Source organism: Chiloscyllium punctatum, chromosome 10 (genome assembly GCF_047496795.1).
Source record: "Chiloscyllium punctatum isolate Juve2018m chromosome 10, sChiPun1.3, whole genome shotgun sequence".
In the NCBI taxonomy this organism is placed as follows: domain Eukaryota; kingdom Metazoa; phylum Chordata; class Chondrichthyes; order Orectolobiformes; family Hemiscylliidae; genus Chiloscyllium; species Chiloscyllium punctatum.
The window spans coordinates 122471764-122490670 of NC_092748.1; the positions used below are offsets into that span (position 1 = coordinate 122471764).

The 18907-nt window shown below is 47.1% G+C and overlaps 1 protein-coding gene across 1 annotated transcript in view; it reads right to left on the reverse strand.

The window, feature by feature from the left end:
• LOC140482516 (unconventional myosin-X-like) overlaps nt 1–18907 on the reverse strand; it is a 256377-nt gene that overhangs the window by 142494 nt on the left and 94976 nt on the right. The window contains exons 12-14 of the mRNA XM_072580068.1: nt 7587–7733; nt 7011–7111; nt 6806–6872 (exon numbers count right to left, since the gene is read on the reverse strand). Coding sequence (XP_072436169.1) covers nt 6806–6872; nt 7011–7111; nt 7587–7733 — 315 coding nt within the window. The remainder of the gene's footprint in view (nt 1–6805; nt 6873–7010; nt 7112–7586; nt 7734–18907) is intronic.

Consider the following 18907-nt stretch of genomic DNA (forward strand, 5'->3'; position numbering starts at 1 on the left):
AGAAAGTGAAGTTGCATGGGGTCCAGGATGTTCTAACTGGATGGATAGAGAACTGGCTGGGAAACAGGAGACAGAGAGTAGTGGAAAGGAGTTTCTCAAAATGGAGAACTGTGACCAGTGGTGTCCCACAGGGATCCGTGCTGGGGCCACTGTTGTTTGTGATATACATAAAATGATCTGGAGGAAGGTATAGGTGGTCTGATTAGCAAATTTGCTGATGACACTAAGATTGGTGGAGTAGCAGATAGTGAAGGGGATTATCAGAGAATACAGCAGAATATAGATAGTTTGGAGAGTTGGACAGAGAAATGGCAGATGGAGTTCAATCTAGGCAAATACGAGGTGATGCATTTTGGACAATCCAATTCCAGAGCTAACCATATAGTAAATGGAAAAGTCCTGAGGAAAATTGGTGTACAGTGAGATCTGGGTGTTTAGGTCCATTGTTCCCTGAAGGTGGTAATGGAGGTTATTGGAAAGGTGAGGAAGGCATACGGCATGCTTTCCTTCATCGGACAGGGTGTTGACTACAACAGTTGGCAGGTCATATTACAGTTGTATAAAAGTTTGGTTTGGCCACATTTAGAATACTGTGAACAGTTCTCATCACTACATTACCAGAAGGATGTGGATGCTTTGGAGAGGGTGCAGAGGAGTTTCACCAGGATGTTGCCTGGTATGGTGGGCACTAGCTATGAAGAGAAGATGAGTAGACTAGGATTATTTTCATTAGAAAGATGGAGGTTGAGGGGGGACCTGATTGAGGTCTACAAAATCATGAGAGGTACAGATAGGGTGGATAGCAAGAAGCTTGTTCCCAGAGTGGGGGACTCATTTACGAGAGGTCACGAGTTCAAAGTGAGAGGGGAAAGGTTTAAGGGAAAGCTCTTTACACAAACGGTGGTGGGTGCCTGGAACACGTTGTCAGCAGAGGCGGTAGAGTTGGGCACGATAGCATTATTTAAGATGTATCTAGACAGATACAGTGAGAAGAGGGATAAAGATCCTTAGAAAATAGGTGACAGGTTTAGGTAAAGGATCTGAATCAGCACAGGCTTGGAGGGCTGAAGGGTCTGTTCCTATGTTGGAATGTTCTTTGTTCTCCACCACTTCCTCTGGCAGCTCATTCCATTCACGCGCCACCCTCTGTGTGAAAAAGTTGCACCTTAGGTCCGTTTTAAATCTTTCCCCTCTCACCTTAAATGTATGCCTTCTAGTTTTGGGCTCACCCACCCTGGGGAAAAGATCTTGTCAATTTACACTATCCATGCCCCTCATCATTTTAAAAACCTTCATAAGGCCATCACTCAGCCTCTGACACTCCAGGGAAAATAGTCCCAGTGGATTCAGCCTCTCCCTTTAGATCAAACCCTCCAACCCTGGCAACATCCTTGTAAATCTTTTCTCAATCCTTTCAAGTTTCACATCATCCTTTCTATTATTCTAGATTAGAGTGGTGCTGGAAAAGCACAGCAGTTCAGGCAGCATCCGAGGAGCAGGAAAATCAACGTTTCGGGCAAAAGCCCTTCATCAGGAATACAGGCAGAGTGCCTGAAGGGTGGAGTGATAAATGAGGGGAGGGTGGGGTGGGGGTGGGGAGAAAGTAGCATAGAGTTCAATAGGTGAGTGGGGGTGGGGATGAAGGTGATAGGTCAGGGAGGAGGGTGGGGGAAGGTAGCAAAGAGTACAATGTGTGGATGGGGGTGGGATGAAGGTGATAGGTCAGAGAGGAAAGTGGAGTGGATAGGTGGAAAAGAAGATAGGCAGGTAGGACAGGTCGTGGGGACAGTGCTGAGCTGGAAGTTTGGAACTGGGGTGAGGTGGGGGAAGGGGAAATGAGGAAAGTGGTGAAGTCCACATTGGTGCCCTGGGGTTGAAGTGTTCCGAGGCGGAAGATGAGGCGTTCTTCCTCCAGGCATCTGGTGGTGAGGGAGCGGCGGTGAAGGAAGCCGAGGACCTCCATGTCCTCAGCTGAGTGGGAGGGGGAGTTGAAATGTTGGGCCACAGGGCGGTGTGGTTGACTGGTGCAAGTGTCCCAGAGATGTTCCCTAAAGCGCTCTGCTAGGAGGCGTCCAGTCTCCCCAATGTAGAGGAGACCGCATCGGGAGCAACGGATACAATCAATGATATTGGTGAATGTGCAGGTAAAACTTTGTTGGATGTGGAAGGCTCCTTTAGGGCCTTGGATGGAGGTGAGGGAGGAGGTGTGGGCGCAGGTTTTGCAATTCCTGCAGTGGCAGGGGAGGGTGCCAGGATGGGAGGGTGGGTTGTTTGGGGGCATGGACCTGACCAGGTAGTCACGGAGGGAACGGTCTTGTGGAAGGCGGAAAGGGGTGGGAAGGGAAATATATCCCTGGTGGTGGGGTCCGTTTGGAGGTGGCAGAAATGTCTGCGGATGATTTAGTTTATGCGAAGGTTGGTAGGGTGGAAGGTGAGGACTGGGGGTTTCTGTCCTTGTTACGGTTGGAGGGGTGTGGTCTGAGGGCGGAGGTGCAGGATGTGGACGAGATGCGTTGGAGGGCATCTTTAACCACGTGGGAAGGGAAATTGCGGTCTCTAAAGAAGGAGGCCACCTGGTGTGTTCTGTGATGGAACAGGTCCTCCTGGGAGCAGATATGGCGGAGGCGGAGGAATTGGGAATACGGGATGGCATTTTTGCAAGAGGTAAGGTGGGAAGAGGTGTAATCCAGGTAGCTGTGGGAGTCGGTGGGTTTGTAAAAAATGTCGGTGTCAAGTCGGTCATCATTAATGGAGATGGAGAGGTCCAGGAAGGGGAGGGAGGTGTCAGAGATGGTCCAGGTAAATTTAAGGTCAGGGTGGAATGTGTTGGTGAAGTTGATGAATTGCTCAACCTCCTCGCGGGAGCACGAGGTGGTGTCAATGCAGTCATCAATGTAGCGGAGGAAGAGTTGGGGAGTGGTGCTGGTGTAATTACGAAAGATAGACTGTTCTACGTAGCCGACAAAGAGACAGGCATAGCTGGGGCCCATACGGGTGCCCATGGCTACCCCTTTGATCTGGAGGACGTGGGAGGATTCGAAGGAGATATTGTTAAGGGTGGGGACTAGTTCGGCCAAATGAATGAGAGTGTCAGTGGAAGAGTACTGTTGGGGACGTCGGGAGAGGAAGAAACGGAGGGCTTGGAGGCCCTGGTCATGGCGGATGGAGGTGGACAGGGATTGGATATCCACGGTGAAGATGAGGCGTTGGGGGCCGGGGAAACGGAAGTCTTGGAGGAGGTGGAGGGAATAGGTGGTGTCTCGAACGTATGTGAGGGGGATAGGACAGTGCCGAGGGGGGATAGGACAGTGCCGAGGTAGGTAGAGATGAGTTCACTGGGGCAGGAGCAGGGTGAGACAATGGGTCGGCCAGGGTGGTCAGGCTTGTGGATCTTGGGAAGGAGGTAGAACCAGGCAGTGCGGGGTTCCCGGACAATTAGCAGGGAGACCAGAATTGCACACAATATTCCAACAGTGGCCTAACCAATGTCCTATACAGCCGCAACATGACCTCACAACTCCATTACTCAATGCTCTGACCAATAAAAGCAAGCATTCCAAACGCCTTCTTCACTATCCTATCTACATGTGACTCCACTTTCAAGGAGCTATGAACCTGCACTCCAAGGTCTCTTTGTTCAGCAACACTCTCTAGGATCTTACCATTAAGTGTATAACTCCAGCTAAGATTTGCTATCCCAAAATGCAGCACCTCACATTTATCTAAATTAAACTCCATCTGCCATTCCTTAACTCTTTGGCCCATCTGATCAAGATCCCATTGTGCTCTATGTAGCTGTCTTCTTTGTCCACTACACCTTCAATTTGGTGTCATCTGCAAACTTAATAACTATACCTCCAATATTCACATCCAAATCATTTACATAAATGACAAAAAGCAGTGGACCCAGCACCAATCCTTGTGGCACACTACTGGTCACAGGCCTCCAGTGTGAAAAACAACCGTCCACCACCACCCTCTGTCTTCTACCTTCGAGTCAGTGCTGTATCCAAATGGCTAGTTCTCCTTGTATTCCATGAGATCTAACCTTGCTAACCAGTCTACCATGAGGAACCTTGTCGAATGCCTTACTGAAGTCCATATAGATCACACCCACCGCTCTGCCCTCATCAATCTTCTTTGTTATTTCAAAAAACTCAATCAAGTTTGTGAGACATGATTTCCCACACACAAAGCCATGTTGACTACCCGAATCAGTCCTTGCCTTTCCAAATACATGTACATCCTGTCCCTCAGGATTCCCTCCAACAACTTGCCCACCACTGACATCAGGCTCACTGATCTATAGTTCCCTATGTTTTCCTTACCACCTTTCTTATATAATGGCACCACGTTTGCCAACTCCAGTCTTCCGACACATCACCTATGACTATCGATGATAAAAAATTTCTCAGCAAGAAGCCCAGCAATCTCTTCCCTAGTTTCCCATAGAGTTCCAGGGTACACCTGATCAGGTCCTGAGGATTTATCCGCCTTTCTGCACTTAAGACATCCAGCATTTCCTCCTCTGTAATATGTTCATTTTTCCAAGATGTCACCATCTATTTCCTCACATTCTCTATCTTCCATGTCCTTCTCCAGAGTAAACACTGATGTAAAATACTCATTTCGTGTCTCCATGATCTCCTGCCGTTTCACACAAATGCCGCCTTGCTGATCATTAAGATGCTCTATTCTCTCCCTAGTTACCCTTTTGTCCTTTACGTATTTGTAGAATCCCTTCGGATTCTCCTTAACCCTATTTGCCAAAGCTATTTCATATCCCCGTTTTGCCCTCCTGATTTCCCTCTTATGTATACTCCTACTTCCTTTATACTCTTCTTGAGAATCATTCAATCTCTGCAGTCTATACCCAACATATGCTTCCTTCTTATTCTTGACCAAAAATCTCAACTTCTGGATTAGCGGTGCTGGAAGAGCACAGCAGTTCAGGCAGCATCCGAGGAGCAGTAACATCATCGTTTCGGGCAAAAGCCCTTCATCAGGAATACAGGCAGAGAGCCTGAAGGGTGGAGAGATGAGTGAGAGGAGGGTGGGGTGGGGAGAGAGTAGCATAGAGTACAATAGGTGAGTGGGGGAGGGGATGAAGGTGATAGGTCGGGGGCGGGGAGAGGGTGGAGTGGATAGGTGGAAAAGGAGATAGGCAGGTAGGACAGGTCCAGGGGACAGTGCTGAGCTGGAAGTTTGGAACTAGGGTGAGGTAGGGGAAGGGGAAATGAGGAAACTGTTGAAGTCCACATTGATGCCCTGGGGTTGAAGTGTTCCGAGGCGGAAGATGAGGCCTCACTTCAACTCCAGGGCATCAATGTGGACTTCAACAGTTTCCTCATTTCCCTTTCCCCCACCTCACCCCAGTTCCAAACTTCCAGCTCAGCACCATCCCCTTGACTTGTCCTATCTGCCTATCCTTTTTTCCACCTATCCACTCCACCCTCCCTCCCTAACCTATCACCTTCATCCCCTCCCCCACTCACCTATTGTACTCTATGCTACTTTCTCCCCACCTCCACCCCATCCTCCTCTCACTCATCTCTCCACCCTTCAGGCTCTCTGCCTGTATTCCTGATGAAGAGCTTTTGCCCGAAACGCCGATTTTACTGCTCCTCGGATGCTGCCTGAACTGCTGTGCTCTTCCAGCACCACTAATCCAGAATCTGGTTTCCAGCATCTGCAGTCATTGTTTTCACAAAATCTCAATTTGTCTAGTCATTCAGCATTCCCTACACCTTCCAGCTTTGCCCTTCACCCACAGGAACATATTGTGTCTGGACTCTCATTATCTCATTTCTGAAGGCTTCCCATTTCCCAGCCATCCCTTTATCTGTGAACATCTGCCCCCAATCAACTTTTGAAAGGTCTTGCCTAATACCGTCAAAATTGGTTTTCCTCCAATTTACAACTTTAACTTTTAGATCTGTATGACTCTATGACTCTACACTTTCCCATCTTTAACTCAAGGTCAGGTATAGCACAGGGTTTAGTATAGATTTAAGTTCTTTTGCCATAAAATACTTGTAGGACAGGTACAACATGGGCTAAGGGAAAAATCTCCCCCTGCACTATCCATTGAAATATAAAAAATAGATGCAGGAATAGGCTATTCAGCCCGTCAATCCTACTCTACCATTCAATATGATCATGGCTGATCATTCAACTCAGTCCCCTGTTCCCAACTGTCCCCACGAGAAACGTTGTAAAGTTCTCTCTACACTGTCACCATCGAACACTCCCAGACCAGGTAGAGTGCGGGGTTAGGTATGGAGTAAAACTCTCTCTGCTTTTCAATACTGAAAGCAAAGTTTCCTCTACTATTTTAAACTGAATGCAAAGCTCCTTGACACTGTTCTCTTCAGACAATCCAAGTAAAGAGACCACATAGGAATGGATCACAGTAAAGCTCCCTCTATTGTTTTAAAGTTCTATCAACATTATCCTCATTAAGCACACTCGGAACAGGGACAGCACCCGGGGGAGCTGGATTCAGAGTAAAGCCTCCTCTGCACTATCCCCACCAAATGCTTTCAGGACAGGGACAGCATGGGGCTACATATGGAGTTAAGCTCCCAGGAAAGCCTGAGCATAGGAATGGATGCCGAGTAAAGCTCCCTTTACACTGTGGTGTTACTTTGTCTCTTGTTTCATTGCATTTCTGAGTGATGCTGTGATTCTTGACTTAAATGAGATACAGGTTTGTTATTTGGGCATCATACAATCTGGGATTTCTGGAATACTTCCTAGAATTTTTGCAGATTTCCTGGCCTCCATGAACTGCAAAATCTCCTACCTTTTCAATCAGGTCTAAACACTCGGCATTATCCATCCAATCAATTGCTTCCCAACTCATTCCTTCTCTGCAGAAATAAAGAAGTGGGTATAAGCTGGGGTGATTTTCCACAGGTGAGAGAATGACATCAGTGGGCTGCACTTCAAAAGGGCAGGGCAGGTTTAAGGTTGGGCTCAGAGGTTAGAGCTTGCTGAGGTCACCTCACCTGTTATACTCCAGCTGCTCCAAGGAGAAGATGTGTTTGTTGAAATATTCCTGCAGTTTCTCATTGGCATAGTTAATATTGAATTGTTCAAACCGATTAATCTGTGACAAGAGAAGTCAGTGTCAGCTCTGCAATGCTCAACCTCTCATCTCTCATACCTCAACCAGAACATCTAGGTCCCTTACCCCTCACTCACATCCTCTGCTCCAACCATAACTTCTCAAACCCTCATTCTACAATCCATCATCCTTCATTTAGGACAACATCTCAACTCCTTACCCCTTAACTCCTCACCCAAACCTGTTAGCCGCTCACCCCCCAGCCACACCCTCCCAACCTTTCATCCTTGAATCTCGATCACAACTTCTCAAAGTCTCCTCACAATCTTTCAACCTCTTACCTTCAACCATTATCTCATGGCTCTTCACCCCTTCACCAGAATGTTTTGACCCCCTCACAACACAACAAACTCCTTGATACCTCAGAATTTGTTTGTGGATGGAACTGAGGGTTTGGAGATGGCAGACCTCTCCCCACCCACTTTCTCCTCAGTTACAGCCTGAACTATTCACCCACCTCAAAGTTTTCAAAGCCAAAGATGTCAAGAATGGCGATGGATTTGAAACTCTCCTTTCCTTTGATCTTTGTGTTAATTTTCCTAATGATCCAGGAAAAGCACTGGGAATAGAGTGCCATGGCCATGGAATCCCGGGAGTCAGCAGCCTGAAATACAGGGAACGGAACATTAGTGTCCACTCACAGACAGACTCACAGCACAAGAACAGAATTAAACCCTTCGCACCTTCCTGCTGCTTCAGGCATGACATGGGCTGAGAGGCACAAGGTACTGTTATAAAGCGGAGGTTGATCTCCCTCTGACAACTAAAACAGAATCACCAAAAGGGGAGCGTCTCACCCTGTAATCTGTTAAAAGGCATGTGAAAAAGGGTGTGATTCATTTTTCAGCAACTTCTAGTGGTTAAGTAAAAGAAATCTCTGACACTCACTTCACAATCAATAAGTGACATTTTATTTATCTAATTCGAAAGTGAACAATTTAACTAAACTATCAATAAACCAAACAATTCCTAACTACAAACTATTCCTGAATGATGCAAGATTCTCATAGTCATGGTATGCTGTTCCAATAAATAGAAGTCCCACCTATATAACAAAACAATAGAATTTAGTCTCTCGAAATTACAGCCAGATTACATGTCTTCCAGAATATTCTGTGTCTTCTCCGCTAGAATCTTTTGCCAGGACTTTAGATAGTGTGCTGTGGTACCATAGCAAATAGATGGTGCTTTCTTTAAAAGTTGTGAGCTGTTCTCTCTTAGCAACGGCAGTTGGCTTTCCCCGATTTTCAAAATGCCCTCATACTCTTGATGGCCTACCAATATTTTTACAATCAATAGACAATAGACAATAGACAATAGACAATAGATGCAGGAGTAGGCCATTCTGCCCTTCGAGCCTGCACCGCCATTCAATATGATCATGGCTGATCATTCCTAATTAGTATCCTGTTCCAGCCTTATCGCCATACCCCTTGACTCCACTATCTTTAAGAGCTCTATCCAATTCTTTCTTAAAAGAATCCAGAGACTGGGCCTCCACTGCCCTCTGGGGCAGAGCATTCCACACAGCCACCACTCTCTGTGTGAAGTATTGGTCCCAGATTATCAAAATTATTGGATTTAAATTTAGAACATAGAAAAATACAACACAGAACAGGCCCTTCAGCCCACAGTGTTGTGCCGAAGATTATTCCTAAACCAGAATAAATTAACCGAACCTATGCACCCCTCAAATCACTGCTCTCCATGTGTATGTCCAGCAGACACTTAAATATCCTGAATAACTCTGCTTCCACCACCACCGCTGGCAACGCATTCCATGCATTCACAACTTTTTGCATAAAGAACCTTCCTCTGTCCCCTTTATACCTTCCTCCTAATATCTTAAAACTATGACCCCTCGTGCCAGACAATCCTGCCCTGGGGAAAAGTCTCTGACTATTGACTCTATCCATGCCTCTCATTACTTTGCATACTTCTATGAGGTCACCTCTCTTCCTCCTTTTCTCCAGAGAGAAAAGTCCGAGCTTATTCAACCTCTCTTCATAAGGCAAGCTCTCCAGTCCAGGCAGCATCCTGGTAAACCTTCTTTGCACCCTTACCAAAGCCTCTGTATCTTTCCTATAGTAGGGCAACCAGAACTGGACACAATATTCCAAGTGTGGTCTCACCAGGGACTTGTAGAGCTGCAGCAAAACCTCATGGCTCTTAAACTCGATCCCCCTGTTAATGAAAGCCAAAACACCATACGCTTTCTTAACAACCTTATCGACTTAGGGGGCAACTTTGAGGGATCTATGTACTTGCACACCCAGATCCCTCTGTTCCTCCACACTGCTAAGAATCCTGTCTTTAGTTCATATTCAGCATTCAAGTTTGACCTTCCAAAATGCATCACTTCACATTTATCCAGGTTGAACTCCATCTGCCATTTCTCAGCCCAGCTCTGCATCCTGCCTATGTCACGCTGCAGCCTGCAATAGCCCTCGATACTATCGATGACACCTCCAACCTTTGTGTCATCTGCAAATTTACTAACCCACCCCTCAACCTCCTCATCCAAGTCATTTATAAAACTGCAAAGAGCAGAGGCCCAAAACAGAGCCCTGTGGGACCCCACTCAACACTGACCTCGAGGCAGAATACTTTCTAACTCCAACCACTTTCTGCCTTCTGTCAGCCAGCCAATTCTGAATCCAGATGGCCAAATCTCCCTGTATCCCATACCTCCTGACTTTATGAATGAACCTACCATGGGGAACCCTATCAAATGCCTTGCTGAGGTCCATATACACCACATCCACTGCTTGGCCTTCGTCGACCGTCACCTCCTAAGAAGAACTCAACAAAATTTGTGAGGCATGACCTGCCCCTCACAAAAGTAAAAACAATGACTGCAGATGCTGGAAACCAGATTCTGGATTAGTGGTGCTGGAAGAGCACAGCAGTTCAGGCAGCATCCAAGTAGCTTCGAAATCGACGTTTCAGGCAAAAGCCCTTCATCAGGAATAAAGGCAGTGAGCCTGAAGCGTGGAGAGATAAGCTAGAGGAGGGTGGGGGTGGGGAGAAAGTAGCATAGAGTACAATGGGTGAGTGGGGGAGGGGATGAAGGTGATAGGTCAAGGAGGAGAGGGTGGAGTGGATAGGTGGAAAAGGAGATAGGCAGGTAGGACAAGTCCGGACAAGTCACGGGGACAGTTACTGAGCTGGAAGTTTAGAACTAGGATGAGGTGGGGGAAGGGGAAATGAGGAAGCTGTTGAAGTCCACCTTGATGGCCTGGGGTTGAAGTGTTCCGAGGCAGAAGATGAGGTGGTGAGGGAGCGGCGGTGAAGGAGGCCCAGGACCTCCATGTCCTCAGCAGAGTGGGAGGGGGAGTTGAAATGTTGGGCCACGGGGCAGTGTAGTTGATTGGTGCAGGTGTCCCGGAGATGTTCCCTAAAGCGCTCTGCTAGGAGGCGCCCAGTCTCCCCAATGTAGAGGAGACCGCATCGGGAGCAACGGATACAATAAATGATATTAGTGGATGTGCAAGTAAACTTTGATGGATGTGGAAGGCTCCTTTAGGGCCTTGGATAGAGGTGAGGGAGGAGGTGTGGGCGCAGGTTTTACAGTTCCTGCGGTGGCAGGGGAAAGTGTCAGGATTGGAGGGTGGGTTGTTTCGGGGCGTGGACCTGACCAGGTAGTCACGGAGGGAATGGTCTTTGCGGATGGCGGAAAGGGGTGGGGAGGGAAATATATCCCTGGTAGTGGGGTCTGTTTGGAGGTGGCGGAAATGGCGGTGGATGATTTGGTTTATGCGAAGGTTGGTAGGGTGGAAGTTGAGCACCAGGGGCGTTCTGTCCTTGTTATGGTTGGAGGGGTGGGGTCTGAGGGCGGAGGTGCGGGATGTAGACGAGATGCGTTGGAGGGCATCTTTAACCACGTGGGAAGGGAAATTGCAGTCTCTAAAGAAGGAGGCTATCTGGTGTGTTCTGTAGTGGAACTGGTCCTCCTGGGAGCAGATCCAGCGGAGGCGGAGGAATTGGGAATACGGGATGGCATTTTTGCAAGAGGTAGGGTGGGAAAAGGTGTAATCCAGGTAGCTGTGGGAGTCGGTGGGTTTGTAAAAAATGTCAGTGTCAAGTCGGTCGTCACTAATGGAGATGGAGAGGTCCAGGAAGGGGAGGGAGGTGTCAGAGATGGTCCAGGTAAATTTAAGGTCAGGGTGGAATGTGTTGGTGAAGTTGATGAATTGCTCAACCTCCTCGCGGGAGCACGAGGTGGCGCCAATGCATTCATCAATGTAGCGGAGGAAGAGGTGGGGAGTGGTGCCGATGTAATTACGGAAGATCAACTGCTCTACGTAGCCAACAAAGAGACTGGAATCCTCTAAAGCTGATCCTTGCTTCCTCCACCTTATGTAAGCTGCCTTCTTCCTTTTGACGAGAAGCTCCTCTGTTCTCATCATCCATGGTTCCTTAATCTTACCCCTTCTTATCTGTCTCAGAGGAACAAATTTGTGCATCACTTGCAACAGCTGCTTCTTAAACAGTCTCCACATGTCTGCTGTGCCCTTTCTGTGGAACAATTGCTCCCAGTCTGTACTTCCCAACTCCTGTCTGATAGCGGCATAATTTCTTTTCCCCCAGTTAAATATCTTCCCTCAGTAACTGCTCCTTTCCCTCTTCAAGGCTATAGTAAATGTGAGGCAGTTGTGGTCACTGTCACCAAAGTGTACTCTCACTGAGAATTTAATAGGTTTTTGGTAGCTAAGGGCCTAAAAAAAATTGATTGGCTAAATTTAAAAAGACTGTTGCTTGGCCTTTTGATAGAAAATGTTCTCTGTGTACTAGCAAACTCAGGCTACTGCCAGACATCCATTTTAACTCTAAGACGTTTGCTCCAGTATGAGCTGAGCCCTGGAAAGGCGAATGGTGCATGAGGGTTTGAACAGAGCAACAGTGAAGTCATGCTTCAATTCTATAGGAGCTTGGTTAGACCACACCTGGAGCGCTGTGTACATTTGGTCTCAAGTTCCAAAGAGGGAGTGCAACAAATGTTCACCAAACTTGTTCCCAGGAAGGCAGTACTAACCTATGACGAGTGACTGGGCAAAATGTGCCTGTATTCTGTGGAATTTCAAAGAATGAGAGATGATCTCATTGAAACCTACAAGACACTTAAAAAAACAGAGTAGATGCAGGTAAAATTATTCCCAGGTTGTATAGTCTGGGACAATATTTAACAATGAGGATGATGCGACTTAGGTCCGGGATGAGGAGAATTTTGTTTTAAAACTCGATGTTGTAAATTTTCAGAATTCCCTCCCATAGAGAGCTGTGGAGGATCCAGCTTAAACATACTTAAAGGTAAAGAATGAAAGATTTCTGGTCACCAACGGTTATGGGGTTATGTGAATAGGGTGGGTAAAGGCATTGGCCTGCCCAATCAGCCATTATTGTGTTGAATGGAAGGCAGCATCAATAGGCAGAATGGCCTACTCCTATTTCTATGTTATAAGATCCTGCCCAAACTGTTCCAGTCCAGTTACAACACTGGCATCTACCCAACAACATGGAAAATTGCGCAGGCATGCCCTGTACACAAAAAACAGGACAAATCCAAAACAGCCAGTTACTGCCCCATCCTGTCCCACTGCTACTCTCGATCATCAGTAAAGTGATGGAAGGGATCAGTAACAGAGCTATCAAGCAGCACCTACTCAGCAATAACCTGCTCAGTGATGCCCAGTTTGGGTTTCCCCAGGGTCACCCAGCTCCTGACCTCATCACAGCCTTGGGTCAAACATGTACAAAAGAGCTGGATTCCAGAGGGGAGGGGAGAGGGACAGCCCTTGACATCAAGGCTGCATTCGACCAAGTGTGGCATCACGGAGCCCTGGCTAAACCGGAATCAATGGGTATCAGGGGCAAACTCTCCGCTGGTTAGAGTCATACCTGGTACATAGGAAGATGGTTGTGGTTGGTGGAGGTCAGTCATCTTAGCTCCAGGACATCTCTGCAGGAGTCCCTCAGAGAAATGTCCTCGGTCCAGCTGTCTCAGCTACTTCATTTATGACTTTCCCTTCATCATAGGGTCAGAAGTGGGGATGTTTGCCAGTAACTACACAATGTTCAGCACCATTCACTATTCCTCAGATACTGAAGTAGTCCATGTCCAAATGCAGCAAGGCATGGACACTATCCAGGCTGGGACTGAAGAGGCACATTGCACAAGTGCCAGAAGATCTCCAACAAGACAGAATCTAACCATTGTCTCATGGCTTTCAATGGCATTACTATCCCTGAATACCTGTATCAACATCATGGGGGAGGTATAATTGACCAGAAACTAAACTAGATAAGCTTTGCAAATACAGTAGCTATGAAAGCAGGTCAGAGGCTACGAGTTATGTGGCAAGTAACTCACCTCCTGATTCACCAAATCTAGTCAATCATCTACAAGGCACAAGACAGAAGTGTGATGGAATACTCCCCACTTGCCTGGATGGGGGCAGCTCCAACAACACTCAAGAAGCTTGACACCATCCAGGACAAAGCAGCCGCTTGATTGGCACCACACTCACAAACATCTACTCCCTCCACCACCAATGCTCAGAAGCAGCAGTGTGTACTATCCATAAGATACACTGCAGAAATTCACCAAAGATCCTCAGACAGCACCTTCCAAACCCACAACCGCTTCCACCTAGAAGGACATGGGCAGCAGAGACATGGGAACACCACCCCCTGAAAGCTCCTCTCTAAGCCACAGAACTGACTTGGAAATATATTGCTGAAAATGTGTTGCTGGAAAAGCGCAGCAGGTCAGGCAGCATCCAAGGAGCAGGAGAATCGACATTTCAGGCCTGAGCCCTTCTTCAGGAATGAGGAAAGTGTGCCAAGCAGGCTAAGATAAAAGGTAGGGAGGAGGGACTTGGGGGAGGGGCGTTGGAAATGAGATAGGTGGAAGGAGGTCAAGGTGAGGGTGATAGGCCGGAGTGGGGGTGGGGGTGGAGAGGTCAGGAAGAAGATTGCAGGTTAGGAAGGTGGTGCTGAGTTTGAGGGTTGGGACTGAGACAGGGTGGGGGGAGGGGAAGTGAGGAAACTGGAGAAATCTGAGTTCATCCCTTGTGGTTGGAGGGTTCCCAGGCGGAAGATGAGGCGCTCTTCCTCCAGCCGTCGTGTTGCTATGGTCTGGCGATGGAGTAGTCCAAGGACCTGCATGTCCTTGGTGGAGTGGTGGGGGGGGAGTTGAAGTGTTGAGCCAAAGGGTGGTTGGGTTGGTTGGTCCGGGTGTCTCAGAGGTGTCCTCTGAAATGTTCCGCAAGTAGGTGGCCTGTCTCTCCAATTATAGAGGAGGCCACATCGGGTGCAACGGATGCAGTAAATGATGTGTGTGGAGGTGCAGTTGAATTTGTGGCGGATATGGAAGGATGCCTTAGGGCCTTGGAGGGAAGTGAGGGGGGAGGTGTGGGCCCAAGTTTTGCATTTCTTGCGGTTGCAGGGGAAGGGGCCGGGAGTGGAGGTTGGGTTGGTGGGTGGTGTGGACCTGACGAGGGAGTCACGGAGAGAGTGGTCTTTTCAGAACGCTGATAAGGGAAGAGAGGGAAATATATCCCTGGCGGTGGTCTCCGTTTGGAGGTGGCGGAAATGACGACGGAATTACGCCACTTCCAAACGGACCCCACCACCAGGGATATATTTCCCTCCCCTCCCCTATCAGCGTTCTGAAAAGACCATTCCCTCCGTGACTCCCTCGTCAGGTCCACACCACCCACCAACCCAACCTCCACTCACGGCACCTTCCCCTGCAACCGCAAGAAATGCAAAACTTGGGCCCACACCTCCCCCCTCACTTCCCTCCAAGGCCCTAAGGGATCCTTCCATATCCGCCACAAATTCACCTGCACCTCCACACACATCATTTACTGCATCCGCTGCACCCAATGTGGCCTCCTCTATATTGGGGAGACAGGCCGCCTACTTGCGGAACGTTTCAGAGAACACCTCTGGGACACCCGGACCAACCAACCCAACCACCCCGTGGCTCAACACTTCAACTCCCCCTCCCATTCCACCAAGGACATGCAGGTCCTTGGACTACTCCATCGCCAGACCATAGCAACACGACGGCTGGAGGAAGAGCGCCTCATCTTCCGCCTAGGAACCCTCCAACCACAAGGGATGAACTCAGATTTCTCCAGTTTCCTCATTTCCCCTCCCCCCATCTTGTCTCAGTCAAATCCCTCGAACTCAGCACCACCTTCCTAACCTGCAATCTTCTTCCTGACCTCTCCACCCCCACCCCCACTCCGGCCTATCACCCTCACCTTGACTTCCTTCCACCTATCGCATTTCCAACGCCCCTCCTCCAAGTCCCTCCTCCCTACCTTTTATCTTAGCCTGCTTGGCACACCTTCCTCATTCCTGAAGAAGGGCTCATGCCCGAAACGTCGATTCTCCTGCTCCTTGGATGCTGCCTGACCTGCTGCACTTTTCCAGCAACACATTTTCAGCTCTGATCTCCAGCATCTGCAGTCCTCACTTTCTCCTTGGAAATATATTGCCATTCCTTCATTGTTGCTGGGTCAAAATCCTGCAGTAATCTCCCTGACAACATTCTGGGTCTACCCATGGCACATGGACTACAGCAGTTTAAGGAAGCAACTCAGCATCACCTTCTCAAGGGCAACAGGGATGGGTATTAAATGCTGGTCTAGCCAGCAACAGACACATTCAATGAATGGATATACTTTAAAAATAATTGTTCAGGCCTGACCAGAGGTGTATAGGATATACAGCTACATCACACCAACTGTTGATTTCTATGAATCTCTATTTTAGGGTTCCATTATAGAACATAGAACATTACAGCGCAGTACAGGCCCTTCGGCCCTCGATGTTGCACCGCCCTGTCATACTGATCTGAAGCCCATCCAACCTACACTATTCCATGTATGTCCATATGCCTGTCCAATGACAACTTAAATGCACTTAAACTTGACGAATCTACTACCGATGCAGGCAAAGCATTCCATACCCTTACTACTCTTAGTTCAGTTCTTGACTTCAGTTGTGCTCCCATATAAAGAACAGACAGGAACTGTAGTCGTTGGTTTTGGTGATGTATGTTTGTACCATATGTGTCTGTAAACAAATACTGTAACCATGGAAAGATTGGTTCCAGTTTTAGCTCTCACCTCCTGATCTCTTTGGCCAGTCTAGATCCCACTGTGAAGCTCAGTAAAGGATGAAGAAGGGCATAGGATATAGCTCTGTATCCCAGATCACTGAGCTGAGATGGTGAACTTTGCCTCATCAATGATATGCCTTCTATTAAGTAAGTGTATCTTAAATCCATCTCTCAATATGAGTTCTCATAAGGAGAGAGATTTAAATTCCAGATATCTGCTGAGTTTGAACTATCTGACAGGACCCCCTAAAACATCATAGAGATTTTTTTCAGCCATTTGTGTTTTTAAGATGTCAGCATTTTTCTGTCTTGCAGTCAGCTTTAATCGATGGCAACTCTGTGACGATCAGCTGGTTTATGCAACCCACACAAGTCTCAGCCCCAGCACACACAAAGGCTCAAGTTACTGCCTGCAACTCGCAAAGGTCAAAGTATCTGATCCTCTCACACTCAATCTGGAACATGACATCAGTCTGAAAGAATGTGCAGAATGTGGAGACAAAGTTTCCTGCCACTGCCCACTGAGACCACAGTGAGAAAGCTTGTCCACAGCACATTATACAGTCCCCCTCCTTCCAGGAATCAGACAATAGTTTTAGGCCAGGAATCTACACAGTCACATAACAAACACACAGGACAAAGGGATAGAGCTAGTGTTCAGTCCTGGGGTGGGAGCTGCAAACTACCCAAGAGATGTTTTAGTGGATACATAAGTGCATAAATCCCCAGGGCCTGATGAGATGTATGCTGCTATGGGAGGTAAGGGAGGAGATTGCTGAGGCCCTGGTGGAGATATTTAATACCTCGCTGGCCACAGGTGAAGTGCCAGATGACTGGAGGAAAGCTAATGGGGTTCCTTTGTTCAACGCAGACAGCAGGGAGAGGCCAGGTAATTACAGAGCAGTTAGTCTGACGGCAGTGGTAGAGAAATTGTGGGAAAACATTCTGAGGGATAGGACTAATCAACATTTGGAAAGGCAAGGATTGATTAGGGATAGCAAACTCGATTTGTTAGAGGGAGACCCTCAATTTAGTTAAATTTTTGAAAATGTGACCAAGTACAGTCGGTTCTTGTCATGCGTGCTTCTTTAAAGCAAATTGGCTTTAATGTGATTGAAGAATTTGGACCGCTATTTGTAGAACACAAACTATCCTTACCTGCATTGGCTATAATGCGATTCCAGCCCCATTAATTTAAATGGCATGGCTATTGTGCAATTTTCTTATAACGTGAGATCATACAACAGCTGAACTATCATGTTATATCAGACCCGACTAAATATTGATGAGGATAGTGCAGTTGATGTGGTTTACATGGATTTCAGTAAATCCTTTGACAAGGTTGGTCAAAAAGTAACAGCCTATAGGATCCAAGGCAAGTTGGCAAACTAGATGCAAAATTGGAGGCAAAGGATGAGGGTGGAGAGTTGTTGCTGTTTATGGCACATGAATGACTTGCTTAAAAATGAAGGCATAGTTAGGAAATTTGCAGGCGCCACAAAAATTGTTGCCGATAGTGAGGAGGATGATCTCAGACTATAATCTGATATCAATCAGCTGCTAAATGGGCCAGAGTAATGGCAGAAGAAACTTAATTACAATAGTTAAATGACCTTCAAATATATTAACAGTAAAGAATTAGTACGGGATAGAGTGGGGCCCATAAGAAACAGGCAGGGTAAACTGCTCACTGAAGCTAGGGATATGACAGAGGTACTGATTTAATATTTTGCTTCTCTCTTTACTAAACCAGAAAATGGTGGCAATGGCATAGTTGAAAATATATGTATTGAGCAACTGAAATGTGTCGTGTTAGATAAAGAAGTGCTAAAAAGGCTGGCAGCACTCCAGATTGAGCCATCCCCAGACCCAAATAGAGAGCATCTTAGATTTCTAAGCAGTTAAGGGAGCAAATCGCAGAGCCATTGACAGAAATTTTCCCGGTCTGTCTGAACACAGGATTAGTCCCAGGGGAACTGGAGGATTGCAAATTTGACACCATTGTTTAAGAAAAGGACAAAGGATAACCCAGGAAACTCAATAGTGGAAAAACTGATGGAGGCCATAATATGGGATAAGGTAAACATACACTTATAAAAAAATAAATTAATACTAGCCAATCAGCATAGCTTCGTCAAGGGCAGGTCATATCTGACAGATTTGTTTGAGTTCGTTGATGAGGGGACCCAGGCAGTGGATAAGGGTGGATGTTGGATATTTGGACTTTCGGAAAGCATTTGTCACATGGCAGGTTGGTTAGCAAATTAGAAATGCTTGGGGTTGATTGGTCCTTGGCAGAACAGATTAGAAGTTGGATAAAAGATAGGAAACAGAGGGTAAAAAATGGGCATTTCTCAAATTGGAGACAAGTTGAAAGTGGTGTTCCCCAGGGATTAGGGTTGAGGCCCTTGCTTTTTCTAATTTAAACCTTTTGGAAATCAATGTTGAGGGCAAAATCTCTCTATTTGCAGATGATACTAAGCCAGGGAAAATAGCTAGGGAGGATGGTGTTGAGTGGCTTCAGAGAGACATTGATAAGTTGTCCAAATGGGCAGACATTTGGCAGATGAATTTCAATGCAGAGAAATGTGAGGGAATGTATTTAGGTAGAAGAATCACAGAGAGACAATGCAGGTGCAATG